We start from the raw sequence: 27,951 nt of genomic DNA on the forward strand, positions 1-27,951 counted from the left end.
TGCACTTGTTAATAATTGTATACCAATTAGATACACTTGTAATTGAGCAGTATATAAATGGTCAAAATAAAATAAATGTGTATTTTTAATGTTTTAATTTTTTTTTAACATCTTGAGCCTATGGCACCATTGTATAAATTTAAATCAATCAATAACACAGGAGCACATGAAGCTACCTTTTCCTTAATCAGACCCACAGTCCCTATAGGTTTCAAACAGGGTGTCTTTCCTTGCCCGACCTGGAGACGGCAGATGTTCAGTCCCTGGGACCTTCTGCATGCAAATTAGATGATCTGGTTAAACCTTACGAGATCGTTTCATCATAGGCTTGCCAAATTTTCACTCAGATGAGGATCCACTGTCTTTAAGAGCTTAATGCTTGGGAGATGCCCAAAGGATCTAAACAATCATCAGCTTCCCTTATCTCCTGCAATGGTCACTCCACCCTCCATTGCTGCATTTGAACATTTAGAGCAAGTTAGGAGTACAGATGGACTGTGGCACACAAGCTCTTCCCTGGTGTGGAACACTTGTGTGAAAATAGAGAGTGCTATCTCCTGTGTGACAATTACACTAATTGCTATAAGCACCTCAAATTGGCAGATGAAATCTCTTGAACCGCATCGTTTCATACTTAGTAAGAACAAAAATGGAGAATTTATCAGCTGTAGAAGACAGACTTAGCATTCAATTTGTCGTCATATCCCCTAAACCAGGATGAACTTAAAACTTTTGAATAAGGGATTATTCTTTTTAGGAACTCCAGGATATAATGCCCTAAATACTAGGACTGAACTTTTCAAACTCGCTAGACTACAGTACTAACGTTACTAACAATACAACCCTGACATTACTACTTTTGAAATAGTGGTGTTACAGGATATGAAAAAGGCAGAACAAAGATCTTCTAAGAGATGGCACAATTTATCCCATGGTTTTTGGTGGCTGCTGCTTACTAGCTATGGAGCATACCTCATCTGATTGGGTAGAGGACTTTGGTGAAATGATTTCAAAGTTAGAATGCAGGCAGTAAATGAGAAATTGTGGCAGCAGCTGGCAAGTAGCAACCTTGGAGACACCAAACAATGCCTTATCTTTGCTTTTTTGTGGAACTGATGCTGCTTTAAGGACTAGCACTATCTCTGTCTTGGGTGCTTGCCTGATGCTCATTGCTTCTGTAATTTTGTAAAGATAAAATCAAATACAACACCCTTAGTCACTGGTACTTTCTCCTCATATGTGAACTGACTGTACAAAAGTTGGCCTCTGAAAGTTTAGGAGGTGCAACAGTAAGAATGCAGAGGCTTCTCAACCAGCAGTTTTGCATGTTGCATTTTAGGTATTTTCCAAATGCCTTTGTTTTTTATGAATGTACATGAACCCATAAATTCTAATCTGCTTAAAGACATTTTTTAACTAGAAGATCACACTGGTTAAATGCAATGACACATTCTTAAAATGTTCGTTTAGGGAATTGCATCTCCTTTCTTAACAACTTTCAGAATCTATGGTTCATGTCATATATCTGTCTCAAGACATAGCAACACGGTAATTTAAAGTATATTCATGCATATAAAGAAACTTTTTTCCCCTTTGATCATAGTGAACAGTATGATCTGTATAGCATTACTTGAACTGAAAGAATTTATGGGCTACTTTTTGCTAATAACGCTTTCACATAATGAGTTTGATATTACCATTTCATGATTCCTGGCGTTCTGGTGCTGCTCCTGATATAGCATGGATACAGTTTCCAATTCCTGCTATGGAGTTAACCCATAAACCCCAGCCATAGATATAAAGCAGAGTTGCAGTTTTCATACAAAACAAGCAATGGTGTCAATGATGTGGATGCAAATGTTTGTTGTTTCATGAAAAGGATTGCGGGAGCAAAGATGACTTAAAATTCCAGTGGGCTCTACATGCTAGCATATTTGACAACTGTGAAACAAGAAGAATGGTCAAAGGGCCATGTTTCATTTCAGAAAAAAGTGTTATGTGTATGCCATGTAGGTGCTATGCTTCTTTATAACCTTATAGAGAGAGAGCATGTATTTATGAGTTACAGAATATGAAAACCTAGGATATTTTGGTGAGAGTGGCTAGAGTAATTTTTTTGTTTTGAGGGGTGGGGTTACAAAAATAGATTCAATTCCTCTTTTACTCCAGTCAGTCTGTTATCTCATTCCTTTTGTTTTCTCTGGACTGCTAGCAGTTATTACTCCCTTTATGAAGAAAAAATGATTTAAAGGCTTGAAGAACTCAGGAATGAAAAGAAAAGTGGAATGTTCAGTGGAGCAAACTGAGACCTTAGACAAACTTTGGATCTTAAGATGAATAGGCATGGTTCCAGCAGGGCATGTAAAATGATACATAGCCTCCCTCCACTCCCTTAATGGAAGTTTTAGACAACTTTTAAAGTAAGAACGCATAAGCTTTAAGTAACCACAAAAAGTAGAAACCAAAACAAAATGTAAATCTGAAGAACATGTATCGGATCCAGAGCAAATTAAAACACGCTCCGAAAAGCTCAAAAGTAAGTATCCACTGAATACAATGGGACTTACTCTCAGGTCAGTGAATATTGGACTGTAGTGTAAACCAAATTTAGGTACCCTTGAAATCGGTGCAAAAGCATACGTCATGGCTAACTTAGGTACTGTTGATCTCAATGGCATTTAAATGCAACTAACTTTCTCTGGATCCAACCTCCTGTTTTATACTTCGGTGAGATGGGGCAAATTCCAGGTCATTCGGAGGGGAAAAGCTTTATATCAAATATTCACATCTATTATGATTCTATTTTCAGAGTGAACTGAAGGAAGGAAGTAATGGTACTGAAGTAGATAAGAAAGTGTGAGGGGAGTAACTTCAGCAAGTATTTCTTCCACAGTAATCACGGCTATTAGCAAACACAACAGGGCATGCAGTGTATTTTTATTGGACAATATGCACAAAAACTCAACAGAGCACATACAAAGAAAACGTGTAAAATTCATTAACTTTCAAAATGTCTTTTTGAAATGGCTTCTGAAACAGTATTAAAACATGTTATAAACTTTACTCAATTCCAACAATGCTGATACACAACTTACAGTTTAATATTTAACATCAGCATAACATTTTTCTTTGCTTTTTAAAAAGTAACATTTAGTATTTCTTTTTCGTTTTCTTTTTTTATAGAAAAAACACCTTTGTGTGCATCTGTGTGAGATAAGCTTGTGCAGTTGCCTATAGGCTTCCCAACCCACCACGTACTTGAACATTTACTTGGGACTTTTAGTATTTTCTTTTAAAAAGTGGTTTCCCTACTTAGGTTCTCCTGTCCCATCCTGCCTGCTTCCTCCTCTCAGACTCATCCCAATACTTGGAACAGCATATGTAATAACCACACATGAATAGAATCACTTAAAAAACATGCTTATATGTCTGAGGTACAGGTTATAGTTTATATAGGGTCATTTATACATATGGATAGCATTGAAGTTATCTGTGAAAGTTTAATGAGAAAAGTTTACTGGGGAAGCTAATTGACCCTGACATCTGAACAATATCATATCATCATACTTTTAATTTACAAAAATCCATACATAACAGCATACACTTTACGAAGATGCAATTATAAAGGCGCAGTAACGAAGTCTCTAAAAATACAATACCCCATCATAACAATATTGCTTCTACCCATGATTCCACTGGGGATTAAAACAATGATTTGAAATATATAAGGGAATTACTTTCATAAAGGATTTTGTTTGTAAACTGTGCTCTATGGCTCTTGGAAATTTTTGGATTGCTGAAGATTTGCAGCAAGCTTATTGCACAGAAGATCTTTTCACATTAACAAAAGGATGGGTCACAGTTTTATGAAGACTATATTTATTTTGGGTGGTATTTTCAGCCTCTCTTGATTTTAGCCGAAGCTTATTCCACTAAACACAATGGAAGAAGACAAACCAATCCTGAATTATTGCTTCTGAAAATCCCAGCCAAAATACATATAACAAAAGTGGAGTGCAAAAAAATGCACACGCAAACTAAAAGAAAAAATAAATACAACCGGAACATGCAAGTCTATCTATGTACCCATCCAGAATCTGAGCACAGAGTTAAATCAGCCGACCAAATGAAAAGAATATCTATCTATATACACACACATACGTACATATATATATATATATACACACACACACACACAGAAAAAGAATGCAAAAAAAGAAAAGAAGAAGAATTAGTCCCCGAAAGATTATGAAATCAAACACATGCATAGAAATGAGGATTTGTGTTGTGGGAGCGATAAAGCAGTCTGAAGTCTAGTTTACCTTCACTGTCTGACATGGCGTGCTGGAAGTCATCCATGATGAAGGCTATATCCCGGTCATAGCCTCGAGCTCGTGATTCTTCCCTCATATGCTGCTGGACTTCGGGCAATGAATGGCTTGATCCAAACTGGTCCCTAGTGTCTGCGGATATAGGGGGCAATGGCCCGGCTGCTGCTCTTGCCATTCCCATTGGCTGACCCACAGGACTTAAGGGACTCTCTTCTTCTGAATTCTGCGCAACTATTGGGATTCGGCCCCTGCTCTGACTTATGGGTAGACTCGTGGGTTTAGTTCTTCCAGAGGGGGCTGCGTGACTGAAGGAAACGTCTAGTGGTTCAGCCTCTTGGGCCTTCAGTCTTAAAGATGAGCTTGAAGAATCTCTTTTTAGCGATAAATCAAGCCCATAGACGGATGACGGTCGGGAAGAAGGTCTGGATCTGCTGCCACTGCTGTAAGATTTGTCAGAATCATCATGCAATGTGGATCTCATTGTTGTACTCAGTGCAGCCCCAAGGCTTGTGCCAAGAGAATGTGTGAGAGTTGGCCCCATATACTTCTGCTGGTCGGTGATGTTTTTCCGAAGGCCAAACGTTATATCATCTTGGAGGAGCCTTGCTCTGGAAGTAATGCCGCCAAGAGATGATGTGTTTAAAGTCAAGTAGGTTGAGTAATCAAGCTCAAGGTCCCTGCTTTCCTGAATGGGTGAAAATTTAGATAATTTGGGATCAATCAAGGCCTTCTTATGCTTTGACTGCTTCTGGTAAAGAAGGGCGGCTGGAAGCTGTTTAGCAGCTTGCTTCTCCAAGGTAAGCCTGCTTATGCTATATTTCTCAGATTTGGGGAAATGTCTGTAGCTAGTATCTGCATGGTAATACTGTGAAAGGCCTGCCAGGTGATCCAGACTTTCAGCCCCCCTTCGGAACTCCTGCTTGATCTGATGCTTCAGCAGCTTCAGTTCATAAGGGTCTTCCATGGGATCGTCATCAGTTTTCATGTAGCTGTGCAACCGAGAAGAAGTCTGCAGCGGTGCGAGGAAATCTGAGACTTCTTGCACTCTTCGCGCCTCAGTAGTTCGAAGCAGCCGATCGGTTTTGGTCAGATCCTTCTCATGTAGACCATAAGCAGAGCTCAGAGCGGATGTCCCTTTAGTGAGGTCTCCAATATCATCAAGCAACACATAATTACGTGGCGCATGGTGGTCAATATCTGCATAGAAGGAGTCACCAGATATGCTCGAGATGGGACTACTGGCCATGCTGCTCCTCTCATCGAGCCCCATCCTTAAGTCCAAGGTACTGTATTTACTACCCAAATGGGACACGACATATGTGTTGTCAGAAGATGCAGGGGCTATCATGAGAGGCTGGTTGCGAATCACGTCATAGTTCGTTGTTATCTTAGGCTCCAGATATAATGAAGCCTGCCTTGTTTTCTGTGGGATCACCATTAGCTGTGATGAAAGGTAGGAAGGCTGTGGGGTTGGTGGAGGCTGAGCCTGTGGCGTGAAAGACATGGTTGCCACAGTTTGGAATGCTGACTGGGTCTGGTAAGGAGAAACCTGCTGTTGATATAAAGGTTGCTGCTGCTGGTAATGCGACGGCTGGGAGTACTGAGTTGGTGCTTGAGTGGGAAGGGCAGGTGAAGAGTACTGATACTGAGTATAAGGACTCGTAGGAGTTGCAAACTGTGTTTCTGGTTGGGTTTGTGGGGGGATAAACTGGTCAAATTCTGTTTGGGGCGCAGTCCTTGGTCTTTCCAAGCCATGCTGAGATTCTATTCTCGTGGGCCTGGTGCTGCTAACCTCACTGTCAGACATATAGTCACGTTCCTCTGCTACACCTTGAAGATAGGCACGCTCCCTCTTTTCTCGTTCTTTCAGCAATGCCTCTTTCCGCCGATTGATGCCCATCTCTAGATACCGAAGTTTTGCATCTATTTCTTTCTCTTCCTCATCTAACTCCGCTTGCTTTTTCCGAAGTTTGGCTGACTCTCTCTCTACCAGATCCAGTTCTCTGTCTATATCCTGGAGGATTTTAGCTCTGGCCATGGTATTGCTTCTACAGATCCTCCGACGTGAAACTGATCCCACAGTGGTGAAGGCAGATTGTGTCCCTACTGAAACATCTTCTGGAGGTGGGTTGGGTAGAGTCCTCTTGACCTTCTTTTGCATTCCTGATGCTGATACACTTGAAGATCCTTTAGTCTGCGGCATAAGAAAAAACCACAGGATAATTATCTTAGATAAATGGACAAATATGCGCAAGCACAACTTGTGATCCCCCAAGCCAAAAACAGCCCATCCACATGTACTGCTAGATGCTTGACAAACCTCATGTTTTGTGGTCCCAAAGAGGCTGCAAAGCAGGACTGTGTACAGTTCTAGCCACCCCATCTCAAAAAGAAAAGCACAGAGCTGGACAAAGTGTAGAAAAGTTCCAAGAAACTGTTCAAAAGGCTGGAGGGAGCACCTTCCCTACAAGGAAAGCCTAAAGCACTTGGGGCTTCTTAGTTTAGAAAATATGATTAAAAGGACACACAACACAAATTTTCTAAATGATGCCATTTGCAAAAAGTGAATGGAGACAATTTTTTTCTCACTGTCATAACAACAGAAATCAGGGCCATCCATTAGATTCAGGACAGATAAAACCAAGTACTTCACCTAACACAAAATTCATGTATGGAGCTCACTGCCACAGGATATGATGTTCATCACAGTCTTAATAGAAGACAAATCCATGGCAGATAGATCTATCCATGGTTATAAGCCATGGAACCTGTACGGCTGAGTACCAGTAGCTGAGTCACAGAGGGGTATTGCCTTCATGTCTGTCTGTGGAACTTTCTGGAGGCATATGCCTTGCCACAGTTAGGAACACACTGTTGGGCTGGATATACCTTGTGCCAGGACTGCTCCTATGTAACAGCCAGTTTATGACCAAGTGAAGATGCCCAGGCGCCAGGATGGCATCTCCACCATCTGGAGGTGCATGCCTGGGGATCCTTGAATCTTGACTGTTTACACACACCAATACCACATCCTGTAGAATTCCATCAGTTTTAATTTATCTGTGCAATCCAGGGACCAAAAAGTCGTAGTGAAAAATGGCTTCCAAATGGTAACTAGTCATTCTGTTTTGGCAGGTCTAACCCTGGTTTAAGGAGCCATTTGGCACCTAGCTTATATTTCTTTCTAACACTGCTTGAATGCTCTCCCCAGGGAGGCTCACCTGGTGCCATCATTAGGTACAGAGCAAAAACTTTCCTCTATAACCAGGTCTTTGGCCTTTTAGAAGTGGGTGGGGATGTATTTAATGCATTCCTCTTGGCTTTAATGTATCTATGTGGGGTTTACTGTCCATCTGTTAGGTTGTAAGACACTTAGGGTTGCCCTGGGCAAGATACAGCAACTGATAAGTCTAATAAATAAAGCAATAAAATAAATAAAATAGCTCAGAGCTGGTTCTGGGCTGGAGGGATATGCAGAGGTTTGTGTCCGTGTGTCCCTGGTGATTGGAGCTCTAACCTCTTGGCATGTACAGACACAAAGAAAGAGCTCAATGCTCCCGTCTATTTGTCTTTCCTGTTGGTGAGCCTTTGGGAAGAGGCGCCCAACAGCCTGTGCCTCCCTCCTATGTATGTGAAGCAGTTTAGATACCCCAAATGGAGCATTATTTCATAGAATCATAGAATCATAGAGTTGGAAGAGACCACAAGGGCCATCGAGTCCAACCCCCTGCCAAGCAGGAAACACCATGGTGATGAGCTCTCTTATCTGGGTTAACCAAACTCTATCCCAATTAACTCAGCTGGCTTTGCATATTTTAAACAGTGTATTTAGTCCAATTAAGTATTGTTTTGAGTATTCCATGCTTATTTGGCATCAGCACGGATAATATACTTGCTTAATGATTCAATAATGATTTAACAATCTTCTGAAATTGGAGGGTGATTTTGTGCTACTTAAAACCAACCTTTGGAACTGCTTTGAATTCACCAGTCCAAATCAACATGTATTATTCATGTTAATACATACATTTAGGACCCCTTAACATATATTATTTGCAATCCTGCTAGAGAGGCAGAATGTTGGTTATTTTGTCTTTTCCAGTTTGACAGAACTGTTGGTGAGGTCAGGCTTCTACTGAATTATAGGAACCAGCCATGTGATAGGAAATGCTAACACATCCAACTGCTTGTTTTTTGTGTAACAGCAAAGCTTTAATATGGAACACAGAATAACTCCTAATGTATTTTGGGATCTTTCAGATTGAGTTACTGATTTGATTTTGGCCACCTGTCCAGTGGCTTCCTATTTGTTGCTCTTCTATTGTTGATCTAGATTTGCATCTGTTAAGGGACCCCTTTAACTAACTCTTACACCTTCCCTTTTTTCAAAATAGTAAGAAAAGAAGCAGGTAAAATAGGGATTCCTGTCATAAAAAAGGGAACTGACGACAGCTTAGTGAAAAATTTTCAGCAGAGCCAGAAATAACTATGTCACCTTAGTGGAGAAATGCCTCCCATAGTTGGAAACTTTCAAACCCTAGGAACTATGACCAGAGTCTTCTACCTCCTAGCCAGATTACACAAAGTGAGCAATTGAGGACGCCCTATTTTATCCAGTACCATCTATGTGGATTCCATCCATGTATCCTATAAAGCTGGCATCCCAAGTTATATGACAACACAGGCTTCTTTTGAAAACTAAGGGTTGGTTCACATGTGTAATCCTTTTCAATGGAGGCAGTTCACCTATTCAGCTTCCAGGGATCATGAGAAATCAAGTAATGTACATATGCAAATATATGCTGTGGGTTAAAGCCTCAGCGCCTAGGGCTTGCCGATCGAAAGGTCGGCGGTTCGAATCCCTGCGGCGGGGTGCGCTCCCGCTGCTCGGTCCCAGCGCCTGCCAACCTAGCAGTTCGAAAGCACCTCCGGGTGCAAGTAGATAAATAGGGACCGCTTACCAGCGGGAAGGTAAACGGCGTTTCCGTGTGCGGCTCTGGCTCTGGCTCTGGCTCTGGCCAGAGCAGCTTCGTCACGCTGGCCACGTGACCCGGAAGTGTCTCCGGACAGCGCTGGCCCCTGTCCTCTTAAGTGAGATGGGCGCACAACCCCAGAGTCTGTCAAGACTGGCCCGTACGGGCAGGGGTACCTTTACCTTTACCTTAAGTTTGATCAGGAACCTCCTGGAAAATGCCATTCTGTAACTCCCATGAATGTAACAGCAGCACTATGTAGTACAGTTCCACAGGAAGATGGACAATACAAGCTGGATCGAATAGTAGTAGTAGTAATGTGATGCAATATTACAATAGAAGGCCACAAACACTTGCTTTTTAAAACTTACGACCTTCCAGATGTTGCTGAACTGCACTTCCCGTAACCACTGACCCCTGGTCATGTTGGCTGGGAGCTGGGGGGGGGGAGCTGGCAGTCTTTACAGCATTAGGGGGCCACAGGTTAGTTACTGCTGATTTAAAAATTCACCATTTAGGAGAAATATTGATTTGAAGCATTCCTATGAATGTGAAACCCTTTCTTCACTCCCCTTTCCCCAGATGGAAATCTACACCTGAACATTTTTAATTTCCTTTTTCTTTTTACTAGATCCACTACATGCTTATCAAAATATTGCTCAGTAGTTTTTCATTGTTTAGCTATCTTGTGTCACCGTAGATATTGTAGATTTCAGTAGAAACTTGCCAAGGAATGACTGAATTTTCACAAAACAATCAAGACTTGCTCTTAATTTCCCCCCCCATGTACAAGCACCAATTACCAACTGTCTATCAACTTACCCTAGAAAATGTTTTATTTCATGATATTATGCACTGTGAACAACAGACCCTTCTGGTGTCACCCTGACTCACAATTTATTGTTCATTTCAGGCTATGAATACTGCAATAAATTAATACGAATAAAGGAAAGATTCGAATAAATTTGCAGGCTACACTTAAAAACCTCATGGCCATTAGTATCTTCTGGTCATTTAGTAAACTGTGTTATTACACTCATGTAGGGTTGTGGAAATATGAGCAATTTCATGGTCACAGGCAGCCACATAAAGGTAAAGGTAAAGGTACTCCTGCCCATACGGGCCAGTCTTGACAGACTCTAGGGTTGTGCACCCATCTCACTCAAGAGGCCGGGGGCCAGTGCTGTCCGGAGACACTTCCGGGTCACGTGGCCAGCGTGACAAAGCCGCATCTGGTGAGCCAGCGCAGCACATGGAAACGCCGTTTACCTTCCCGCCAGTAAGTGGTCCCTATTTATCTACTTGCACCCGGGGGTGCTTTCGAACTGCTAGGTTGGCAGGCGCTGGGACCGAGCAACGGGAGCGCACCCCGCTGCGGGGATTCGAACCACCGACCTTTCGATCGGCAAGCCCTAGGCGCTGAGGCTTTTACCCACAGTGCCACCCGCGTCCCACATACAAGGCAGCCACATACAAGCATACAATTTCACCTCTGCCCTGATCTGACCAGGAGGGCAAATGACAGCCTTTCTTCCAGCCTTGGTCTTCTGCCCCATGTCCTGCCCATGCTAGATTCCTCCTCCAATGATCTGGAGCCCCCAGATACTGGCGGAACTCAAGAAAAGTGCAGCACAACAGCTGCAGCTGCAGAAGACCAGGGACCCTCAGGGGAGGCTGGCAAGTGTCCTGACCTACAAAAAGGGAGCCCAGCCTCTAAAGCAGAGGCAGAACCACCCCTGAGCCCCCAGGTGAAAGTGTCCCTGACTGGTGCTGGACAGGTTCTAAGGTACGTTGCAATGTTTAGAAATTAATGGCATGCATTATTATTACTATTAACCGCCTTCTAAACCACCATCAAAGCCTCAGCGCCTAGGGCTTGCCGATCGAAAGGTCGGCGGTTCGAATCCCTGCGGCGGGGTGCGCTCCCGCTGCTCGGTCCCAGCGCCTGCCAACCTAGCAGTTCGAAAGCACCTCCGGGTGCAAGTAGATAAATAGGGACCGCTTACCAGCGGGAAGGTAAACGGCGTTTCCGTGTGCGGCTCTGGCTCTGGCCAGAGCAGCGATGTCACGCTGGCCACGTGACCCGGAAGTGTCTCCGGACAGCGCTGGCCCCTGGCCTCTTAAGTGAGATGGGCGCACAACCCCAGAGTCTGTCAAGACTGGCCCGTACGGGCAGGGGTACCTTTACCTTTACCTTAAACCACCATCTGATGGCAATCTACACATAAAATAATTACAAGCAGTTAAAAATGCAAAGACAATGGAGACATTTAAAACAAGACTAAAACCCCAAGAAGGTGATGATGCTACATCATAACTGCACATGGAAGCTCACTTGACTGGATCCAATCCTGCGTCAACATCTCTCCCCCCCCCATCTGGAATGCTTAACTTGGAACATCTTCCCTGTTGTGAAAAGCTGTCTGCATGCAAAGGTATTTTGAGATGGAAGTAATTATTATTATTATTATTATTAAAAAAGTGATTTCACTTCTCGTGCATTCTGAGCAGGCACAGACATGTGTGAAGGCTCTTGAATGTTGTAATACAGGGACAAATTAAATGTGGTTGTGTGAAAGCAACTGAACGCATGCCCCCCCCCACAATGTAAACAGTCATTGCAAAGGGTGAGGTGTGCAGCAGGATCAAGATCACAGCAAATGGAGAGGTTCCTGCTTGGCTATGATCAGGGTGAAAATCCCACTCCTCATTTGCTATTGGGATCAATGGAGGCTTGCCTCCTGGAACTAGTAGCAGCTAAAGGGGAAGAGTGGGCATTTCACTGAGATCATAGAATGAGGATTGAAAAACTCTCCCTAACTGCTGAGGTCCTGATTCTTCATGCACATGTTAACTGCTTTCAAGGTTGTGTACACACCTTACATTTAAAGCGTCCCTCACAGAATCCTGGGAACTGTAGTCTGTCTACCACAGAGCGACAATTCACAGTACTCTTAACAAACTAAGGTTCCCATGATTCTTTGGGGGAGAGAATCATATTTTAAATGTATGGTGCATACGCAGCCACTGCTTTTAGTTTGGTCCTTATTCTGGATTAGTCAAGAAGGGATGTGTTTAAATGTTTTATTGCATGGGTGTCAAGTTGAATAAAATATTGGGGTGGGGGGCAAGTAAATCCTGCACTACATAATTGATCACATGACGTGGTGCACAGACACCATTTGAATGGCAGCCCCTAGGAGTTGGCTCCTATGTTATATTGTTCAGTTTGTATTCATGGCTTTGGCTTTACAAACTGTGTAAAGTTTTCAGGATGGTTAGGAAAACAAATCTAAATAGGGCAATATCCAGCCACAGTGAAGCACACCAAATTCCTGTTTATTTCTTCATTTCAGTGGAAAGGCTCAACTCTTCTACATGGAAATAGATGAGTCCAAAAAATGCTTAACTCTGGTTTGGATTGAGCTTCTAACCTTTAAAAACTAGGGGATGCATAAGGATTTCTGCCCTCTGGTCTGCTACTCCTTGTTCATGCAAAGACTGTTAAAAACTCCCTTTGGGGTATATGTGTGCATCTGTTTGTTTGGGGCAGGAACACTTGGCATGAATCTAAACAGAGACAAACTGATAAAATGTTTGCCATGCTTCCAAACTGGACGTTTCCCAAATAATTATTCCCTCAGAGGATGTTAAGGGCAAAAGTTTGCCCTGTTTCCAAATGGAACAGATGTGCCAACAGATTTTGGCACTTTTCCTAGATATCTTCCCTTGAGACTTGGGTTCCCCAGAAGAGGATTTGCACAGCTACCAACTGAATAAAGATTATTAATTATATGGAGCTTAATCCAAGGCACAATAGATTCTATACCCATAGTTCCTTGTTCTAAGTAAAATGCTGTAATTAGAAAGAATTTTTACTTTTAACATTCACTACAAAGCACTCAATACAGAAAACACGATAAAGGAGCAATATACTCCTATCTTTATTATATTATTGGAACTTGAATTGGCTGATTTCTAGTCATTGCTCAATAAAGTTAACACCCCTGCAAGGGTGAATCAACCCCCAAACATTTGCACTCATTTACTGATGTTTGAAGGTTACATAAAGGCATGCAAAGTGACAAATGAATGCTTGACTTGACATAGGAGCCAACTCCAGGGGCCGTGGGTACCTGGGCACACACAATAATATAATTCTAGAAGCCGGGCACCCACAAAGTCAATGAGAAAAGCCAGCAGGAGGCAGCACTGTCTCCAAGAAAGAAGCAGTTCAGCTCCGCCCTCTGCAGCCAGTGAGCGAGGCACCCTTTTCCAAGCGCGGGGGGTTGCCTCAGACATGGAAGCAGAATCTCTCTGAGTCCAAGCCCCTCCCCACGGAGAAGGAGGAAGAGGAGCCGCTGCCGCAATGCAGACATGTGATGCCACACGTAGCTTGCGCGTAGTGCATGTGACGTCCACATTGCGGTGGGCACCCACAATCCTGAGGGCATGTTGGCACCTCTATGCCATATCAAGATATGTAAACCATGTAAAATCAGGGAAAGTTTGACCACAGCCTCATTTAGCCTCCCTTTCCCAGTATTCCTGCTCCTAGAACAGGCTTCCTCAACTTCAGCCCTCCAGATGTTTTGAGACTACAGTTCCCATCGTCCCTGACCACTGGTCCTGCTAGCTAGGGATCATGGGAGTTGTAGGCCAAAAACATCTGGAGGGCCGAGGTTGAGGAAGCCTGCTTTAGAACAACAGAATGCCACCTGGTTCCAGATGAGCGAGTACCATGTTTTTGGAACTGGCAAAGTGGGTTCAAATCATAGCTGTCAATGTTTTCCTTTTTTTAAGGGAAATTCCCTTATTCTAAATAGGATTCCACGCAAGAAAAGGGAAAAGTTGACAGCTATGGTTCAAATCCATTATCAGCCCATGTTCTTACATGATGGGCAAGCTTGGGCAAACCAGTTTTACTTATAAACTGTAATATATCTAGACAATATGAATCTATTCTCTGACTCACAAGTAGGCTTAGGATGTTTGCTTAAATCTTTAAGTTGTTCACCTAAGGGTGATTGTTTTTATTGACTAATGGTAGAAATAATATTTAAACTAGGAACAATCATTCCACTAGTAATATCCCAAGCTCTTTAGTGTGAAGAGAAAGCAGGGTTCCGAAAACTAAAACAGCTGCTTTTGTATTTTGGGATTAAAATTATGCAAGGAATTGATAAACTTGGGAGGATTTGCTTGATGCAACCAGTTCAAAAATAGTCTCATTGTTTAAAATCCTGTGGTGGAAGCAAATCTATAAGTTACTTCTCAACACTAAAGTTTATCTCAGTTTAAACTGTCAGCAAAAAAACGTTTCTAAAGTACTTCTTTCTCTGAGAGCTGAAGAAATAGTAATACAAGGAGACTTATGAACAACTACTTTACAAAAAGCATTTGAAACACAATTTACTTAGGAACACTACTTGGCCGAACTGACAGATCCTGAAATCAGGAAAAATGTTTTGTTTTACTATGGAATATACAGTTATGGAAGGAAGAATGTTAGGCATTTTGTGGGATCCTACAATGTTCAGACAACACATGGCCGCCATGCTAGGGAATTAGGTCTCCTTTGAAATAAGGTAAGGGACAACGGCAATAGCAGCTGCTGTCACTGGGCAGTGCTGTGGAACCCTTCTGCTACAGCTTACCTGAACTGGGCTGAGGCAGAACAGGGTGGCAATGAGGTCAGGGCAGTACAGATGCACCAGCAGAGCTAATCCAGCTCTACTGTTGGTGTGTCTGCACAGTTTACTAGGAGGGTACTAGGGTGGGGCAGCAGTGAGGCTGGGTCTATGCACAGCTGGAAGAGTCAGACTGTTTCTACCAGTATGTCCATGCAATCCCAAGCTTACTGCCACGTTACTCTGGCCTGCCCCAGTGCTGTTCAGGTAAGTTGTGGCGGTGCCTATGTTGGGAAGGTGGGCTTGTGGGTTTCTTGCCACACCAGCTGCTACTGGGCAACAGTAACATCATTTTGGCACTTGTGAAAACTCACTGTGTGATACAGCAGCAAAAAAGTGAATGCTATTCCATGCTGCATCAACAGAAGTATGGTGTCCAGATCTAGGGAAATAATAGTACCCATCTACTGTGCCTTGGTCAGACCACACTTGGAATACTGTGTTCAATTATGGGCACCACAATTTAAGAAGGATGTTGACAAGCTGGAACATGTGCAGAGGAGGGCAACCAAGATGATCAAGGGTCTGGAAAGCCTTATGAGGAACAGCTGAAGGAGCTGGGTATGTTCAGCCTGGAGAATAGGAGATACGATAGCCATCTTCATATCTCAAGGGCTGTCACATGGAAGATGGAGCAAGCTTGTTTTCTGCTGCTCCAGAGGCTAGGACCTGAACTAATGGCTTCAAATTTCAAGAAAGGAGATTCCGACTCAACACCAGGAAGAACTTTCTGACAGTAAGAACTATTCTACAGTGAAATGGACTCCCTTGGTCAGTGGTGGATTCTCCTTCCTTGGAGGTTTTTAATCAGAGTTTGGATGGCCATCTGTCATGGACGCTTTAGCTGAGATTCCTGCACTGCAGGGGGTTGCACTAGATGATCCTTGGGGTCACTTCCAACTACAATTCTATGATTCCAATTTCTTAGCACACTTCCTTGATGCAAGTAATGGGTGTATGTGCATTCCAAGCTACTAAACTAGATTTCTGAAAGGAATTACAGTGGTGCCTCGCAAGACGAAAAGAATGTATTCTGCGAGTCTCTTCGTCTAGCGGTTTTTTCGTCTTGCGAAGCAAGCCCATTGACGGCTTAGTGGATTAGCGCTATTAGCGGTTTAGTGGCTTTTAGAGGCTTGTCGGCTTAGCGGCTTAGCGGATAAGCGGCTTAGCGGCTTAGAAAAAGGGGGGGGGGAACCGCAGGAACTCGCAAGACATCTTTGTCTTGCGAAGCAAGCCCATAGGAAATTCGTTTTGCGAAGCACCTCCAAAACGGAAAACTCTTTCGTCTAGCGAGTTTTCCGTCTTGCGAGGCACCACTGTATATGAAAACAATTTAACTATGGAGGAAACTAGTAAATTCCTTTTCAACACTGATTCCAATAAACATTGGGATTAACTCTCATTTAAGTATTTCCCATTTTATTTTGAAGCAGCACCATGTTCCACCTTCCTTGCAGTTCCATGTCTAATTAAGAATAAAATAAACACCTCCTATCAGGTTTCAAAAGTACCAGAGCTTCATTGCCAGTATTGCCCAAATACCATTCACATACATAGATCAAGTTAATGAAGCAGTGCTTATTATAATACATAGGATGTCGCTCAAAATGAACTTGTACTTTGAAGAAAGAAGGGGTCTTACCAAGAAACCATCCGTGTATGGGAAATGTGCTCTGGAAGGGTCTTCGGCTGTTGGGCTCAGCGGTTTGGGGTCAGACAAAGAGCGCTGCATCACCTTGGCGGACTTGGGGCTCAGCTGCGGAATCTTGGGGACCTCGGAATGCAGAATCTTCTGAGGACTAAGGTCTTCAGGGACAGGCTTCTCATAGGGCACAAAGGCCGACTCTATAACTGCAGCCGGAGATACAGGCGAAATGGGAGAATAAAGTACTTTGGGAGATTTGGGAGGGGAAGGGGCTACCTGAAGTGTGGGTTCTGGCCGGAGGTGTGAAGAGTAACCTATTTCTAAAGGTGTTGGGCGCTTTTTATCTTTCTGAGGGGAGGTAGCTGTGAGGTATTGGGGGCTTTGGGTGTCTGAATCAGTTTCTGTCTGACACCCCAAACTTCCTCCTTTGTATGTCTTTTCTGGAGCTGAAATGTGTTTTACGATTTCTATCTTTGCATCTAGGTGGGCCCTTGCTGAAGGGGTCCGTATTGTCCCTACTGGCTCTGTTTGTACGGATATCTCTGCCACCGTTTGCACTGCAATACTGGCGACTTGGGGAAACGGCTTAGGCTTGTCTGCCTCAGTGGTACCTTCGTATTTCCCCACACGGGCTTTCCTCCTTGACCTGTTGGTCGGATCCCATTCATCTTGGTCCTCATCGTCTGTCTGAACACTTGTATCCACACTCTTTTTCGTTCTCCTCCTCCTGTCTGCATAGCCCATGTCTGCACCATCCTCATCGTCGGTTTGAACTCCACTCTCCACTATCTTTTTAAGACACCTAGGCTCTTCTTCCAGAGCTCCGTCAAGTTCCTCATATGGGCCACGCAGCTTTGGCATGGAGCTCCTCTTTTTCAACTGCTTTTCCTCTCTCACATCCACGTCTTTAAGAGACATCTCTGAGACAGAGCTTAGCAGGCCAGGCCTGGGAATGTACTGAGTTACACCATCTGACTGAACTGTGTACCAGGCTTGGCTTTGTGGAATTTCGATTCCCAGCACAGCAGAAGCAGTGGTAGTGGCTTCATCACCAGCCCAAAACTGCCCGTTGGGGGCAGCAGCGTACTGGCCTTCAAGGATGACTTGGTCTGTGGTCGTCTGTGGAGACACGGTTCCAGAAGGTTCGTAATTGTACTGATAGATCTGGTGGATCTTCTGCTCTTCCAAGTGCTGGTGGAGCTGCTGCTGCAGGTGCTGGATTTGTTCAATGTGCAGTTGCTGCTGCGCTAATGTTTCCTGCCTCATCATGAACTGTGCCTGCCTCTCTTCTTCTTGCTGATATAAGAGGTGGTGCTTCATAGAATGCAACTCCTCAAGCTTCTTCTGAACCATGAATTGCTCTTGTTCTCTGAACCGCTGAATTTCTTGACGCTCCCACTCAAGCTCCTCTGCAAAACGTTGCTGCTGTAGTTTTTCGAGCTCTAGAAGCTCGCGCTCCAAGTCAAGGTGCTGCTGTTTGCCTTCTTCGGGGGCAATGAGGTGTGTAGCTTCATCCTCAATTATATCTACAAAAGCTTCTGAAGCTGTAGTGAAAACAGGCATCAAGTTGGTTGGTTCACTAGTAATGGCTTCCATAGGAAGAGGTTGCAACCCTGGGTCAATGTCGATGTCAGTAATTGCACCCTCTTTCTCAGAGGCTACAGTTGTCAAGAAATCATATGATCTTGGAAGTGCCTGGCTATGTTGTAAGTTTGATAATGAGGGCATTGTGTCAACTGTCTGAAGAGCAGGTAGGTCTCTAACGGAAGTACTGAAAATAGAACCAGGTTGTGTGGTGATAGCAAATGTGGATGGCACTGGAGTCGCAACAGATGAATAAACAACTCCATTAGATGATCTCAAAACACTTCCAATGCCATAAGGGGATCCTATGGATGGTACTATTCGTGCTTGGGAATACTGAGGTGCACTGATCCCAATGCCAGAAATTACTTGCCGAGTCTCTGGGTAAGGACCCGTAATCTTGCTTGAGTAATCCATAACTTCACCTGAAATTACAGGGCAGAGTTATAGTCCAGTCTTTCAAAACAAAGCCCTTTTTTGCGAGTTCTGCAAGCCATCCCATCAAGATGAGTTAAATGAGCGGAAGAGCAGGGGGCAGCTGCATGCAAATCTTCACTTTAATGCTCTACATTAGCTGTGCAGGAGGGAAGGGAGGGGGGGAAGCATTTCCTGAACATGCAGGCACATGCAGGTACCTCTTTGTGCAAAACGATTTATGTAACGAAGAAACAAAAAATAAAAATAAAAATAAAAATGCATGTATAAATCCCAGCACAGTTTGCCACAATGTCCAACATAAATTTTAATAAAAAAGGGAAGAAAAAATAGAAAATAAAAATAATTCATCCTGAAATGAGATGAGCAACACCATTACTATATTTCAAAGTAAGATCTGAGGCCTTGTCATACTGACCTGTTGTTACTCTGCCAGAAGTTAAGTCTACTGCTACATCTGTTGCCCCAACTTGGTAATCAAAGGTATTCTTGCTTTTGTACATAAAAAGTCCGGCCTCTGATAAATTGGTATCTGACATAGAAGGTTTCATACCTCCTATTCCTTTATAACCATAGGGCCCTGAGCGGTCATACTGATAGTGATCATCTCTATAACCAAAACGATCTTCAGGTAGTGTTGTGGCGGGGGCTTGAGCTGTACAGCTCCTGCCAAATGGTAGCTTGTAAATAACATCACAACAAACAGCCCTTCTCCCTGCAGTCAAGTCCACAGGTTTTTCATCATCTTCTATTACAGTGGTAACAATTCCTGAAGTTGTTTCATCCACTGTCACCATGGTTCTGTGGGATTTTGTGGTGCTGAGATCAACTACTTCACTCTCGACTGGTTCATGAGTAGTGGAAATGTCCGTCCAACCATTGGTTACACCCACAGGAGGTACCATAGCAGGCTTTGTAGTGCCCCATGTGGCTGGAGTACCTAGGGACAAATTTATTGGCACCTCATCTCTGTCTGCAGAGAGTCCCTGGACACCTGTTACTCTAGGTCCAGGCTCAAAATGTTTTGCTGTTGTTAGCTGCAGTGGAGTTGTCATTGCATGCCCCAGATCTACAAGGCTTTCTGTACTTGTACTATAGCTTACAGTAGCTGTGCAGGTCACTATTGTAAATGTTTCAGTGACTGGTGCTAAAGAGATACCAGCTGTCGATGCAGCACTGAGATTTATGATAGCTGGCTGAACAGTGCTTACTGGCCGACCCAAAGTGTCACTTGCCATAATTTGCCTTCTCACATCCGTGGGAGCAGAGGATAGGTCCATGCAGCTACCTGCCCTTTCCACATCCATTTTAGTCAAGGTGCGAAGATCAATGACATCACCAAAAACATGGAATCTCCCGTTCTCTCTATATCTGGGTGGTTCAATGATATGTGCCGGCTCTGGGGGTATGGTTATGGAAACACTATCTAATCCAGCATTTTTGAGCAAAGACACTGTAGTCCTGGCAACCTCTGTTGATATTAATTCTGTTGCTGAACTAGGAGCTATCTCAAAAACTGACCGTGCACTGACAGGAACAGGAGAAACAGATTGCAAAGCTCCTGGACCATATTTGCTTCGATCACTTATGCTTTGCATTTGCAGAGCAGTCATAGTTGGAGTGAATAATGATTGTACAACCTGTGGACCCTGTTCTTTAGGGGGAGATCCTGAAGGCCAACTGGTAATTGCCTGACTGGTAATAGACTCTGTGGGAGTGCCAGGCTCAGAGGGCAACGTGATAACAACATAGGTTTCCCCTGAGGATTTGGACAGTCTTGGGGAAGATTTATTAGAATGTGGAGACAGAGGGGAAGTAGGGGATGGCAACTTATACTCTGCAGGGGAAACCAAGTTCAAAGTCATACTGCTGGTGAAAGACAAACCCACTGGTTTTGGCTGTGTTTCTGCTGGTTTGTGAACAGTGGTCGGTAGCTGAGGAACTGCTGGTTTGGGAGCAATAGGGGGTTTTATTATTTCGGCAGGTCTGTGAGTGAACACAAGTCCTGCTGGAATTGAAGCTGGCTTGGGAGGAACAGGAGGGGGTGTTGATGTGTACATTTTTGTGACGGGTGGTCCAGTCATGTTTATAGCAGATGTTGTTGTTTTGACGTCACTGGCAGATGGTACTAGGATGGGAGTTGTGGTCACTGGAGCCTTAGCTAGGGGTTTCTTTTTAGGATAAATAGCTGGTTTGGGCAGAATAGGTGGAGGAGGTGGGGGTGGAGGTGGAGGAGGTGGGGGTGGAGGTGGTGGGGGTGGCTGAGCTGGAGACTCAAAAGAAGAGCTTTTGTAAAATGAAAATGTTTGGGGTGTAACAGGGGGAACTGGAGAAATGGCAGGTGGCAACACAGATACAGTAGGCATGGCAGAGGAGGATACTGGAGCTGTTATGGTCACAGGAGGTCTTGCCTGTTTGTCTTCATAAAGTCCCTTCATAACATCAAACTTGGCTGCATCTTTTACAGCTTTCTCATCTTGTGGTGGGAACGTTTCTATGGCATCAGAAACAGAAACTAAGGGCTTGGGCTTTGTTTCTACAGAGGCTGATACAAAGGATTCAGTTTTAGAAAGGGAAACCATAACCTGATCTGCAAGGGTCTCCTTAGCAGCTTCAGAGTACTCTTTTGTGGAACTTATAGGAACTTGGGTCACTGAGCTGGTCCCTTCGGAATCTGGAAATTTGCTAATAGCATCCACTGTTTCTATGTAACCTGAAATCACGCCATCTGGTGAAGAACTACCAGTGGTGTAAACTGAAGATGTGGATGATGTTAGGGAAGACGTATCTGATGGTATAATGGACGTGGCACTTTCTGAGGCCTCTGAGTACATCAATATGGATGTTTCGTGGGAAATTATTTCTTCAATCTCTCGGGCATAATCTGTGAGATATTCATCCTCTATTTCTTCAGTTGTGAAGTGCTGAGTAATTTTGACATCCGGAATAGGAAGCACCGAAGAGCTTACTGAAAGTATGTCTGAACTGGATGAAATAGTGCTTGACGTCAGGGAGGCGCTTTCTGTTACCTCTCCAGATATGCTCGTTTTTGTATCTGAAACCGTAATTAATTCAGGAGATGGCTGGGTAGGACTGGAGCCTGGAGTCAACTGCATTTGTTGTCGCCTGATAAGTTCCTCATAAGCAGCATCTGCATCCAAGAGCTGTTTTTCATCACTTGAAGATGGTGCCACACTGTCCAGTACGATTATCTCATGACTTTCTGGCATGATGTAAGAGCTAGACACAATGTCTTCTTGAGGCATACCTGAATGCAAAGACTCTATCCTGTAATAGTCCTTTTGTAAGCTGGTAGGCTTTTGCATAGGTTCCCCATATATCTGATCTGGGGGCGCTGATGTTTTTTCTTTCAGTTGGCTAAATTCATCACCCTCTTCTTGCCTTGTCATGAGGCTAGCCTCCATAGCTCCACTATAGGCATCTTCTACTAAAGATTCATATATATAGTCCTCTATTAGCATGCCACCATATAAAGGCTCTTTCTCAAACACTTCGTCTTTTTCATTTACATCTGGAAGTGGCTTAGCTTTGTGGGATGTATGCAGGATTTCTTCATATACCTCTTCAGCACTTCTTAAAGGCTTTTGACCGCTCTCTTCTTTGACAAACTCAACAGGCTGCTCTTCCGTTGGAGAATATAAAGAGACAGCTGTAGGTAATTTGTAAACCTTCTGCACTTCTATTATTTTTTCTGGGCTGATTTCAAAAGCTTCAGGATCTGACTCAATACTTGGGGAATATTCAGAACAGGAAGACCGATGTAGTTCCTCCATTTCTGCTGCCTGACGCAATTCTTCTGTCGGAGAAGCATCCTCAATCGGAGATAGGTTACTTGGTGGTGTCTTTGGCCGTTCTCTTCTTCTCTGGGCTCTGAGCTCATCCTTGTCTTTCTTGGATTTTTTGCTAGAGCTCTTCCTTTGCTGCTGTTGCTGTTGTTGTTGCTGCTGCTCTAATTCGCGTTGCTTCTCCTGCTCTTTTAGCAACTCTTCCTCCTCCCGAAGCTCCTCTTCTTCGGAAGAATCTTCAATAGTTGGAAGAAGAGGACCATGCGTACGATGCCTGGCTTTACGATGCTGCTTACTTTCTCCACCCATTTTTTTGTGGCTGGGACTGCTGTCACTATCTTCATCAAGGGATGACACAGACGTAGGAGATGTACCTGGAGTGAAACTGGAGGCATGAAGACTTGAAGAACCTTCTCCTCTTGACCTATCCTCTGGTGAATCTGTAAGACTCTCCATCTCTAACTCTGGTTCTTCATCAAAATATAGACTTCTCTTTGGTTGTTCAGATTCCTCAGAATATTTATTTGCTATTGTGCTATTAAGTTCTATTGTTTTGAAACGCCGAAGACCTCCTCCTGTTACAGTGATCTCTTCACTTTCTTGACTTTTTGTTTCCCTGTATTTTGGTTCTGGACTTTCATCAAAGGTCTCATCATCATCATCATGCCAGGAATGGCGTCTGCTGGCATCCTCTTCATAACCTGTGCTACTTTTGCGCGTCATCCTCTTATGTTTTCCAGCTATTGCTTTTTTGCTTTTCACTTCTTCCTTCTTTTGACTCTCACTTGTACAGATTTCTTTCAGCTGGTTTCTCATGAATTCATCATCTTCAGAACCTGACGCATCTTCATCAGCACTCATCTCCATGATCTGTTTTCGAATGAAGTCTTCATCGTCACCTGACCCTGGACTGTCTTCTGGTTTGTATTCATCACTGCTGGAAGACCCAACGCTGGTCCGTCTTTTTCTCCGTGGGACAGGTGAATTCTCACTCTCGCTGCTATCTTCTACAGAGTCATAGCGCTGCCTTCTTGTTGATGTATCTTCTGTCGCTTCTGTCTTCTGCTTGTACCCCTTCCGAGAAGATACACCTTGCTTACTTACCTCTGCAGAATCTCTTCCATCTTTTTCTTGAATATTTGGTTTTGCCAAATCCTCATCAGAACTGTAAGATTCCTGTGTGCTAGGTGTGGACTTTGCTCTATGTGGCTCTTTTGCCTGCTCACTATAGACACCATAAAGGTCTTTGGTCTTTACAGGCTTCTCTTCAATGAGGGAACTTGCTTGAGCTTCCAAAATGGATAACACAGTGCTTTCTAGCTTAGCAAGATCCGAGGGACTGGTTGGGCTGCTTTCATGTGAAAGGCTTTCTTTTATACAAGTTTCTTTCAAAACATCCTTTTCATCACTTGGAATAAGACTGGGAATTTCACCAAGTGAACTTGAGATGCCATCAGATGAGTAACCGGTGTCACTTAGACCTTGTGGACTTTTTTGCTGCTGTGAGCCTGATGTGTCTGATTTGTCATCTTCTTTTTCCTGAAATATATATGAGCGCACACACATATTAAGATTCAGATTCAACTAATTAAATAATAGCATCACTCATCCAAAATAATGTTAATATCTATTATGATCATGATAAAAATGGTCAGTTAACAGAAACAGTTTAACAGTTAGGTTAAAGTGCTAAACTAGAAGTGGAGAAATATACTAATTCTCTTATCCAATAATTTTAATCACAAAAATGCCACTTGAAATAAGACTTTTTCAATTAAATGTAATTATGCTCTGTTCAATAATTCAACTGAAATTCATTCTGACAAGCTTTTATGCAGTGCAAATAGGGGGAAAATTATTATCAAGAAAATTTGGTGATGAACACAAATTTGGATAGTTTTAATAGGGGGTTGGCAAATTCATGAAAAGATCATCTATTTTCGACAACCTTGGTGGGAGAATGAAAATTAAATATGGAAGATTTGCTATGATTATAGGCATTTTCCCCCCAAAACCTATTTTACTTATTGTGCTGTTGTTTTTTATAGGCTAGGATTTGGACCCTCATGATTGCGGGAGGAAACTGATATCCATTGCCCTTGGAGCATTAAAATGATATTTCTCAGCATTTGGGAGGGCAAGGGGTTTGTTTGTTTTTTAGCTCCTCTTACAACATTGTGGAAAATAGAAATGTATGGATTCTAACTGAAGCTTATTCATAGGTTGTGGTATGTAGCCCAAAGCCTGTTCACCAAACCCTGAAACCTTTTAGAATACCATGAAGCTCTCCTGTGCTATATCAAAGATCAACTAAATGAATCTACAGCATCTCAACGACCAATTACAGATAATTTAAAGGAAGTCTTTTATCACACTTGACAGCGTTCTTAACATCACAGAGACTCTTCTCTTAATATCTGATAATTTGATAATTTGTAGGAAACAACAGTTTTGAAAGTAAGTATAGGCATGAATGCATGAACTTATTAATGAAGTTGGGCAGGTTTTGTTCATTTCAGTATACACGAACCTACCAAAACCAAATCTGCATGGACCTGCCACCAATTTATGACTTGTTTTAGTCATTCTATGTCAGTAAAAAACGTGGTGTGAATTAAAGTTAGTCATTCAAAACAAATTGGGTGCACTTCAGGAAAAGTTAAAGCGCTTTAAATTTCTATTTATTTCAGTTGGAGAGTGAGGCATAAATGCTTGACATTTCTCTCACTGAGATAAATGGGGAAAAAATGCTGAAACTTGCATAGGCTGTGATCATTGTTTCTAGGATCTGGCCCCATGTCATTCAATGAAGGAAGAGTTGGGAAGGAAAGTTAAATACTCACTGCTTTCTCCCTCAGTGCTTCCGCATGATCAGGCTTTGGCAAAGGTACTGGCTGAGCAGAGATTTCTTCTTTTTGAGATTTCTGAGCTTTAGATATGGTTTCTGGAATAGTCATCACTGAATCCTCTTTTTTTACCTCCTCCTGTTTTATTGTTTCTTTTCGTACCTTGGCTTCTAGTTTTGCTTCAGAAAACTGCTCTTCTACCACAGCCATGTCTGGTTTATGTTTGGGCTCAGGAAAAGGGGGTGTTTCTTGTGAGGGTAGAGACCTGGTGTCACCTTCCAGGGTTTCTGTCAATTGTGTTTGATCGTTACTTGACTTGGAAGAAGCTGGATCCCTCTGAGGTGTTTCTATCAGTTTTCTCTGCTGAAGTTCCACACCATCCCTTTGAATCTGCTCAGCAGAGGCTGTCTTCACTATCTCCTCCTGAGATAAAGTTGAGTTTTCCTGCTGAATTTGAGCAGCGGATGGAACTTTGGCCAGTTTTGCTTGCTGGAATTTTGGATCAGCTCTTTTAATTGTCTCATCTGAGGGTACTTTTGTCAACTTTTCTTGCTCAAGCTTTGCATCTTCCTTTTGGATTTCCTTCCAGATCTGATCAGCAGATGGTGTTTTTGCCAACTTCGCTTGCTGAATCTTGGGGTCCTCCTTCCGGATCTGATCAGCAGATGGTGTTTTTGACAATTTCGCTTGCTGGATCTTGGGGTCCTCCTTCCGAATCTGATCAGCAGATGGTGTTTTTGCCAACTTCGCTTGCTGGATCTTGGGGTCCTCCTTCCGGATCTGATCAGCAGATGGTGTTTTGGCCAATTTCGCTTGCTGGATCTTTGGGTCCTCCTTCCGAATCTGATCAGCAGATGGTGTTTTGGCCAATTTCACTTGCTGGATCCTTGGGTCCTCCTTCCGAATCTGATCAGCAGATGGTGTTTTTGACAATTTCGCTTGCTGGATCTTGGGGTCCTCCTTCCGAATTTGCTCAGCTGATACAGTCTTGCCCAATGTTACCTGCTGAAGCTCTGGGTTTTCCTTCTGAATTTTATCAGATATTTTCCCCAGCTCCTTTGGCTCTTCCTTTTGAATGCCTTCTGAGATCTTATTGGCAGATGGCTTTGTGGTTAGTTTTGGCTCTTCTTTGGGAATTTGATCAGCCAATTTTTCCTTCTGAATTTTTGAATCTTCCTTTGAAGTGCTTTGAATAATTTTATCAGTTGATGCCAATTTTTCTTGTTGAACTTTTGAATCTTCCCTTTGTGTACCTTCCTGGATTTTATCAGATGAAATTGCCTTTGCCAATTTGCCCTGTTGAAGTTTTGAATCTTCCTTCTGAATTCCCATTCCTCCTCTTGGCTTTTCCAGCATTTGAGCTGAAGTCTTCTGCTCAACAGGTTTAGCCTGGCTTTGAGGAGCAGTTGATGGCTTGGGTGATGATTTTGAAAGTACAGGAGGTGTTATTTTGTCCATATCCCCAAGCTGTCCTGATAATGCTCTTTGTGTCTGGCAGTTTAAGCACAGCCATTCTTGTACCTATAATATAAAAATAACGTTACATTAATTAAGGATATTTGCTGTGTTAAAATATCAATATTAAAGCAATATTAAATATTAAACATCACCCTGACTTTACAGACTTTTGGCTGCGACACTAAATATACAATGGGTTGTATCAAACTAAGTCATACTCGATGTATACCTATTGAAATCATTGGTTTAAATTAGTCATGTTTAACTTAAAGTGAACGGATTTAAATGGGACTAATCCAAGTATGAGTTAAACTGCAGTCCTAACCCCACTTACCTGGGAGTAAGTACCACTGATTTCAACAGAACTTACTTTTGAGTGGACATGGTTAGGATTGTATCAGTTGGATAAAACCAATAAATATTGTAAATCATTGGAGATATTGTCCACAGAACCATGGCTACCATTTTAGTAGCATAAATTAGGAGTGCCCAGAGATTAAAGAGTTGTAGTTGATTAACTACCTGTACTGAAATGGACTATATAACTGTAAATATATTCACAAAAAGGCAAACTCTTATACAGAGATCTTTTCAAAGATATTGAAAACAGAGTGAAATAACTTAGGATTTAATAAATTAAAGCACCACTCCTTGTTAGGGCAGGCAAAAATTATTATTTTCATTCTCCTTACTTGGTTCAAAATGGTTTTAAACAAGGGTACAATTCAATCTCTGTCCTGCTGATTAAAATTTGTTCCCACTGATTAATCAACTACCAGTTCAACATACAGACTTAAGAGAATTCTTTGCTTAACAGACATGACAAAGAATGCATGGCATGCATCATCTGAAAACACCAACGACTGAGCTGTATAAGGAAGTATAGTTCTGAGCAGAAATCTTGTAATAAGCTTTTTATTATTAATTTAATACCTAGAATAAAATCCAACTGCTAATAGATATTCACAAGGCCGACTCTGGCTAAAATAATTAGGGATAAAAGCTCTTTTAAAGAGCACTGGAAAATATAACTCACTGCATGCTGTGTGTTGTTGTACTGTAGATTTAACTCTTACACACAAAGCACCAAAGTCTGCAATTTCAAAACTAATTTTTGTGGAATGTACTATTTTTAAATTTCAATTTTTTGACAAAGTTAAAGAGAACAGTAATGATTACTTTC

At 42.7% G+C, this 27,951-nt stretch overlaps 1 protein-coding gene across 1 annotated transcript in view; it reads right to left on the reverse strand.

Annotated features, from left to right (window-relative positions):
- PCLO (piccolo presynaptic cytomatrix protein) overlaps nt 1–27,951 on the reverse strand; it is a 261,547-nt gene that overhangs the window by 93,748 nt on the left and 139,848 nt on the right. Inside the window, exons 4-7 of the mRNA XM_079975008.1 lie at nt 25,308–26,831; nt 19,077–24,003; nt 16,637–18,648; nt 4,323–6,525 (exon numbers count right to left, since the gene is read on the reverse strand). Coding sequence (XP_079831134.1) covers nt 4,323–6,525; nt 16,637–18,648; nt 19,077–24,003; nt 25,308–26,831 — 10,666 coding nt within the window. The remainder of the gene's footprint in view (nt 1–4,322; nt 6,526–16,636; nt 18,649–19,076; nt 24,004–25,307; nt 26,832–27,951) is intronic.

The sequence above is a fragment of the Podarcis cretensis genome (assembly GCF_951804945.1).
Source record: "Podarcis cretensis genome assembly, chromosome: 5".
NCBI lineage: Eukaryota > Metazoa > Chordata > Lepidosauria > Squamata > Lacertidae > Podarcis > Podarcis cretensis.